Raw genomic sequence first — 8,644 nt, 5'->3', positions numbered from 1 at the left:
CATTGCCTAGTGGATCTCTACAAAGATTGCATTAGTAATGCCCCTGGGGTCAAAATTTGACGCGTTCTGGGTGTAACTTATTTTACATAGACTTGTTAAGTAAAACTGTCTGAAAATTTTCTTATTTGAAATGACAATGCCAATATCAGATATTTTGCTTGTAGAATCACTTTGAGGTGTTCTACTAAGGCTATATAAATCATGCCCCTTGGGTCAAAATTGGCCCTGTCCCGGTGTTACTTAATTCATTTTGACTTGTTTAGGGAATTACCTTTAAGTCTTCTTTTGTGAAAAAAAACACTTCCAAGACCTAAAAAATTTAGCATGTAGCATTGCCAAGTAGACAGCTACAAATGTTGTATATGTCATGCCCCTTTGGTTAAAAATGACAACTCCCTGGGGATCACTTATTTTACAATTATTTAGTCTGCAGAAAAAAATGACAAACCCAATGTCTTCATTACTGGCTTTATCCTTTCTAGCAATGTCGGGTGAAAGATTCAGCGCCATAATGACCCTCTTGTCAAATTTTATCAACTAAAGGACTTCATGCACACATACACATCGCATTGCTGGTAATTACTTGATAGTTTGTGCAAAGGCAACATGAAGAAACATTGCTTTAGTATCTGTGTATTTGTTTTCGAAGGCTTTGTTATACTTATAGCCAGTAAAAACATAAAGTTTGCAAAAAATGCCGATTTGGAAGGGTTTACTTGTCCCACAATGAAAAAGGATTTTGAGGAAAATAAGTTGAATAAAATGCAGTGCCTGACAACTTGTGCTGATAGCTCGTCGTGTTTTGGCGTGTTCCACGACGAAGCTAATATGCACTGTGTAGGGTGCAATCACAAATTTCTTACCAATTCATCCGCCCCATCTCTGGATGGAATGAAGTACCACTTTAAGCAAAGTAAGTAATTATTAGATTTAAGTTACTTAGTGTAAGGAAGAATAAGTTTGATATTTCTAGAACTTGTAGTTGTATTCTATAAGTTGAGTTAATGCTGACATCGTATCGTGATAAAAACGGTTATTGGAATTAGAAATTGTTCGTTGACTTTTGGTCCAAATTATTTCTTACTTAATTATAGGGGTGCACACTTACTTATTTGGGGGCATGCATGGCAGAGTGGTTAAGGTCGTTGACTTCAAACCACTTGCCCCTCACCGCTGTGGGTTCGAATCCCGACAGGGACTTTGGATTCTTTCATGTGAGGAAGCTATCCAGCTAGCTTACGGAACGTCGGTGGTTCTACTCAGGTGCCCGTTCGTGCCTGAAATAATGCACGGAAGGGCACCTGAGGTCTTCCTCCACCAGTAAAGCTGGAACGTCGCGATATGACCTATACTGTGTCGATGTGACGTAAAAACCCAAAACAAACAAACAAACAAACAAACAAAACTTAATATTTATTTATGTATTTATTTATTTATTTATTTATTTAATAAATATGTCATTTTGCAGGCTATTACAGGCAGATTTAATTAAAATCCATATCTGTCATACCAGACTGTTAAACATTTGTACGTGTTTTGAAGATTTCATTCTTATTATGATTATACCCCCGCACAACGAAGTTGTAAGGGGGGGGGGGGGTATACTGGAATCAGCTTGTCCGTCTGTCCGGACGTCTCCCCGTCCGTCCGTCGGTTTTTCCTTGTCAGCCCAATAACTTGAGATTCCTTTGGCCCACCATCTTCACATTTGGCATGGAGGTTAGTCATGATTAGTAGATGGCCCCTAGTGATTTTGGGGTCACTGGTTCAACGGTAAAGGTCACAGGCGAATTGACTTTAAAAAGCTTGTCAGCCCAAAAACTTGAGATTCCTTTGACCCACAGTCTTCATATTTGGCATGGAGTTTAGTCATGATTAGTAGATTCCTATTGGTTTTGAGGTCACTTGGTCAAAGTGCAAGGTCACAGGGGCCTTGATTTAAAAAAAAGCTTGCCTGCCCAATAACTTGAAATTCCTTTGACCCACAGTCTTCATATTTGGCATGGAGGTAAGTCATGATTAGTAAATGACCCCTATTGATTTTGAGGTCACTGGGTCAAAGGTCAAGGTCACAGAGGCCTTGACTAAAAAAACATGATTTTCACATTTGAAGCATGGATAATACATATCTTAGCAATGCACTAGCTTAGTAACCTCAGATTTGGCAGAGTGGTTGTCCTTAGTTCTAAATGGCCACTGTTGATCCTGACAAAGTGATATGCGGGGGTATTCACGCCATGACAGTGGCACTTCTAGTTCATTCAAGAAACGGTTGAAAACTTTTCTTTAATCAACCATGCGTAAACTGTAACTTCCGTTGTGCGCATTTTCTTAAAAACATATTTTCTTCAATCAACCATGCGTAAATTGTAACTTCCGTTGTGCGCATTTTCTTTTCAACAAATTTCCTTCAATCAACCATGCGTAAATTGTTATTTCCGTTGTGCGCAATTTCGTTTAAACATATCTTTTTCAATCAACCATGCATTAATTGTAGTTCCGTTGTGCGCATTTCCGTTTAAACATATATGCGCTTTTTTGTTAAAATATAGTTTATTTCAACCAAGTTCACAGCACATATACAAATGATAACTTACATTATCTTATTTTATAGTTTTATTCCGCTAAATGTCTATGCCCATAGAATACGCTTTTAAAAATGAGATAGAATAAGAATAACAATTCATATTTGCTATTTACATGTCAATATAATTAAGGTGATTTTCCGGAATTTCGGTATACCCATGTCGGACCGTATATGTCACGGAACGTATATGTCACACGAGTGGGACATATTCGGCCGAATTAATAACAGATGTTTTTAATTTATGTGCCATATACGTTTCTGAAATTTGGAAGTAAATGCCTGACCGTATATGTCAAACATTTTACACAGTAAACTAACATTATCATAACCGTTTTAACCTAGCTTCAACAACGTTAATAATACATCATCATCATCATCAACAACATCATCATCATTATCACCAATGATACATCATCATCGTCATCGTAAGTTTGTAATATATTTGTTTAAAACCATGCCGCCTTGTTTATCATTTTACCAGTAAGATGACACTGTGTCAATACACAGTGACTGGCTTTGTGAAAATATGTTCGAAATATTTTGGACATTAATATTTATCGACTTGAAGATAAAATACATGTATTGACTTTTCATGCCCCCGCTCTGAGGGGGAGGGGACGGAGGGGGCTGGATTTAAACGATTTAATTGTCCGTACGCCTGTGCCTGAGTACGTGCGTCTTTAGTGTTGCCCCATAAATAATTTAGTTAGGGGTCGAACGTTGATTCGGGCAGTCATTCCAGAGTTATTGCCCTTGACTTTGTCAAATAGGAAACAGTCAACTTGTGTCGTGTGTAGCATCAACAGTATTTGAACTAGAGGCATGGTCATGAAACTTGTAAGTCTATCTTACGCGCACAAAGCGCGATTTTGACATATTCTTTACAAATGGCGTTATACCACTAAATAAAATTTATTATTTTACGCCGTGACTTAGATATGAGCAACATCAAAACTTTTTAATCACGAAAACACGATTTTTGAACATTTTCATAAATCATTTTCTTCACGCTGCAAACCAGATGTGAAATTTTACAGCGGAGATAGTATGATTGGCGTTCTGTTCACTCCGAATTTATAACTTGCTCCTTAAAAAGTTATGTTTTGCCTAAAACAATCATGGCCATTTTCGAAATGACGATTGAACGCGTTGAAGTTGTTTGACATACTTTAACAAGCATTTCACAGTAACAAGTTTAAAGGGAAAGGCAATGTTAGAATCAAAACTTGATATCAGAAACAGAATACTATCAATAGTAAATCTGCAAATTTTCTGCTTTCAAATAATAATATTAAACGAATGATACAAAATTTAAATCGCTAAATCACCGATTTCTACAAATCAGTAGGCGCGGCAACATTTGTGTGTATTGGCCGTATAAAACAGATGCGCATGATGTCATTTCCCCACATCGATAAATCTAGTAGAATCGTAGCGAAATATAAAGATATTAAGATATAATAAAGTATTGACCAGACAAATTAATTTAACAAGATGCGTTGAGAAAATTGTTTTTGTTCAAAATAAGTAACAATATCATAAAAAAAACAACAAAACAAAAAAAAACAAAAAAAAAAAAAACAAAAACTCAACGGTCTACCGGTCGCACCACTTCAGAACAGTGATGTTATTATTTAACAAAGTTTCACAATCAAATAATGCAATTAAACAAACACACGCACAATGGAATAATTTGAAAAAAGAAGATTCACAAAGTTAAACGATTTAAGTCATGCATGACGCCATGCCCCTCTTTGAGTTTTTACGAACTTCTATTTCGGAGAGGTCTAAACCCGGTGCACCGTGATTTTCTTGCCGAATATGTGTGATTTTTTCAGATAGAGGGAAAAAACTAAACAACGAGAAGTTTGAAAGAAAATTTTTAATATTTTTACCTAATTAATTTTTATTTGTGATACCAAAATTATTATACCCCCAAAAACGAAGTTTGGGGGGGGGGGGTATATAGGAGTCACCCGGTGGTCGGTCGGTCGGTCGGTTGGTCGGACGGGCGGTCGGTCGGTCGGTCGGTCGGTCGGTCGGTCCAGACGTCCGTTGCATTTTCTTTGTCCGGAGCATAACTTGAAAAACTAATGGTTGGAATTCAATATAACTACATACAATGGTCAAGCACATTGAGAGGAAGTGCAGTGCACAAGAGCCATAACTCTATCTTGACTAATTACAGAGTTATTGCCCTTTGTTACTTTTCCTTGTCCGGGGCATAACTTGAAAACTACTGGTTGGAATTCAAAACAACTTCATACAATTGTCAAACACAATAAGGGGAAGTGCAGTGCACAAGAACCATAACTCTATCTAAAGTAATTACAGAGTTATTGCCCTTTGTTACTTTTCCATTGCTTTTTTTTTGTCCGTTGCATTTTCCTTGTCCGGAGCATAACTTGAAGACTACTGGTTGGAATTCAATATAACTACATACAATGGTCAGGCACATTGAGAGGAAGCGCAGTGCGTAAGAAACATAACTCTATCTTGACTAATTACAGAGTTATTGCCCTTTATTACTTTTCCTTGTCCGTGGCATAACTTGAAAACTACTGGTTGGAATTCAAAACAACTTCATACAATTGTCAAACACAATAAGGGGAAGTGCAGTGCACAAGAACCATAACTCTATCTAAAGTAATTACAGAGTTATTGCCCTTTGTTGCTTTTCAATTGCCTTCTTTTTTTGTCCGGAACATAACTTGAAGACTAATGGTTGGAATTCAATATAACTACATACAATGGTCAAGCACATTGAGAGGAAGTGCAGGGCATAAGAACCATAACTCTATCTAAAGTAATTACAGAGTTATTGCCCTTTATTACTTTTCCATTGCTTTATTTTGTCCGGACCATAACTTGAATACTAATTGTTGGAATTCATTATAACTTCATACAATGGTCAAGCACATTGAGAGGAAGTGCAGTGCACAAGAACCATAACTCCATTTTGACTTATTACAGAGTTACTGCCCTTTGTTTCTTTTCCTTGTCCAGAGCATGACTTTAAAACTACTGGTTGGAATTCAAAACAACTTCATACAATGGTCAAGCACAATAAGGGGAAGTGCAGTGCACAAGAACCATAACTCCATCTTGACTAATTACAGAGTTATTGCCCTTTGTTACTTTTCCATTGCTTTCTTTTGTCCGGACCATAACTTGGAGACTTATTGTTGGAATTCATTATAACTTCATACAATGGTCAAGCACAATAAGGGGAAGTGCAGTGCACAAGAACCATAACTCCATTTTGACAAAATACAGAGTTACTGCCCTTTGATACTTTTCCTTGTCCGGAGCATAACTTAAAACGTACTGGTTGGAATTCAAAACAACTTCATACAATGGTCAAGCACAATAAGAGGAAGTGCAGTGCACAAGAACAATAACTGTATCTTCAGTATTTATAGAGTGTTTGCCCTTTGTTCTTTAACTTTGTCTTTCTGGACTTATTACAAATTAATTCAATTTAACTTCATCAATGGCCAACCACATTGAAATGAAATGCAACATACATGAACCACAATTATCTTTAATTGCCCACAACCATAACTCTATGTTTCAATTCTTTTACAAGGTATTCTGTTACTAGTAACATCCTCATTTCCGAAGCAGACTTGTGGGGGTATTAATCACATTTAGTGATAGTTCTAGTTATTATTATTTTTTTTAAATATAAGTTAGAATTATTATTATTATTATTTTAAATATAAGTTAGAAGGGAAGCCGTGATTTTCTTCACTTTATTGAGAAATACGGGAGAGAGAGAGGGTTTTATACATGTCCGTACATTTCCGTAACAGAAGTTCGTAAATACTCAAAAGAGATGAGGGAGCGTCATGCATGACTTAAAATCGTTTAACTTTGTGAATCTACTTTTGTCATATTAATAAACATGCTACTGTTTTAACGTACTGTTGTATTCTACAAATGGAAACACATTTTCTTAAACTCTATTTTCTGTATTCGAGTTTTTCATTTCTTTTATAAATATATCACAGGTACAGATAGATATCAGATAAGTGTGCAAACGTGCTTATGTATTGTATGCAATGGAAGATACGAACTTGTAAATTTGTTGTTGTTTTCCATGTTTAGTCAGTTGTTAAGATCTACGTGTAAACGTGTTATTTAAAAGAGGGTGCCTTCAATTAAAAGATTGGATTAAGAGGCATATCATTTGCTGTGCACGAATACAATAAAAAAAGCTAGACAAACATGTTTGCATTTTCAAAAGTAGATTTCAAAAGGAACACTTTGCATATCTGGAATATTGGCAACGAACGCCCTCCATAGGGTAGTGGTGATCAAATGGTTAAGATGTTTGTCCAAGGATTGTGGGTTCGAGCCTTGCTCAGGTCATGCCTATGCTTCCTAATTTGATACCAGTACTGTTTTGGTCCAGGAAGCGGACTCAAAAGTGATTAATATAAGTTGCAAAAACATGTTTCGCAACCGAGCATAAATAAATATGTTTAAACAAATAGCTTGTACATTTGTTAAGGGCCCTTGACTCTTTTTTTTGTTCAGGCAGCTAGAATAAAAAAACAGCATTTTTATGCAAGACGAATGTTCTTGTTTACAGGGATATTGAAGTACGATACTCACAAAATATGTTTTGCGCTTATTTGGTGAATATTTGTTTATTTTGTATTTTTTTAAAAATTCGATGAAATATTTGTTTATTATACGCTTTTAAAATATTCTGTGAAATGTTTGTTTATCAAACACTTGTGATGATGATAATGTTGATGATAATGCTGTTGTTGATGGTGATGAAAATGGCGTTTGTGGTATTTACGATTCCGTGATAAGGTTATTTTTTTAATAAACAGTATTGTGCAAAACGGATTTATTTAAGTAAAGAAAATGCTCATGTGACGTATACGTTCGTATTTTCATTTTTATGTTCATTTTTGATGAGTGACAAATACGTTTTGGTGAGCATAGAAAAACTCAATCCAACCGAATAAGGCACATTTAATGTTCCATATTTGGCTCAAGAGTGTGCCATATTTGACCGAATATGTCACACGTCTGACAGATTGGAACCGAACATGTCACACGTGTGCCATATTCGGTCCGTGACATATACGATCCGACACACCCACACAGGAATGTTTCATATGTACGTGTATATTTTATTTCAGGGTACTTGCTAGTCACTGAAGGGAAAACACGGGGCAATGCAAGTGTAAGCATAACTTCTCTAACTTTGTATTCTTAAACGATTACTAAATTATGTTCGCTTGTTGAACGATTTCAACCATGTCTGACTGACTACAGAATTTGGATTATTCAGTTTCGGCCCTTTTTACAAGAAAGTAGCTAGCTCCCATTGTCTCTTTATTTTTTTAGGTAATCCAGAAATAGGCCTTAAGGTCATTCTTGAAAATCGGGCCACAAAACATTAAGTGTCTAGGCGGCTGTGTAATACCGCACTTTGGGGTCAAACGCACTTTGGGGTCCAACCCCAGAGTGCGATACGCACTCTGGGGTCCAATTTTGACCCCAAAGTGCGTTAAACAGGTACATACGCATTATTTTACATCAGATAAACGACCGCACTTTGGGGTCATAAAAATTATTTTTCATTATGTTTTAAATAATATATTGTAGTCAAATCCAATGGTAAACAAACTTCAAGGTATTAAATAGACGCAAAACATGTGTCCTGAATTATAGTAGAATCAATAGGGATTTAAATGGTCTTGATCAGTAAGGATGAGTACAGTTATAGTGAATTAGTATTTAATATAGAAGTCTAATACTACATTGTTTTGACTACTTTATGACAAATAATTTCACATTTATTTTGCTACTTTATTCAGGTAACGAGCATCTTACATTTCTCTGATACCATTATTTTAACATGATAAAATTCATGTTTGCTCTTTCTAAAGAAGTATGTAAGATTTCCCATTTAAAAAAGCCTCTGGCGAACGGTTGTTACGGAGCTTACAAAAAAAACCCTTAAGTTTGTTGATAAGCTTAATAATGTATGTGTAAAAATAACTATTTATATTCCGATCGAAAAACTTGATA

General features: G+C 35.8%; 1 protein-coding gene across 1 annotated transcript; it reads left to right on the top strand.

The window, feature by feature from the left end:
• Positions 1-556: 556 nt before the first annotated feature.
• On the top strand, positions 557-7,854 carry LOC132740651 (uncharacterized). Its single transcript, XM_060728595.1, has 2 exons — positions 557-913; positions 7,750-7,854. The coding sequence occupies exons 1-2, from the start codon at positions 607-609 to the stop codon at positions 7,824-7,826; spliced, it is 384 nt and encodes a 127-aa protein (XP_060584578.1). The 5' UTR covers positions 557-606; the 3' UTR covers positions 7,827-7,854.
• Positions 7,855-8,644: the final 790 nt, after the last annotated feature.

This window comes from Ruditapes philippinarum, unplaced genomic scaffold (genome assembly GCF_026571515.1).
Source record: "Ruditapes philippinarum isolate M1 unplaced genomic scaffold, ASM2657151v2 ctg11954_1_1_1_1, whole genome shotgun sequence".
NCBI classification, from domain to species: domain Eukaryota; kingdom Metazoa; phylum Mollusca; class Bivalvia; order Venerida; family Veneridae; genus Ruditapes; species Ruditapes philippinarum.
The sequence above is the reverse complement of the archived record's forward strand: the minus strand, read 5'-3'. Positions and strand labels throughout refer to the sequence as shown.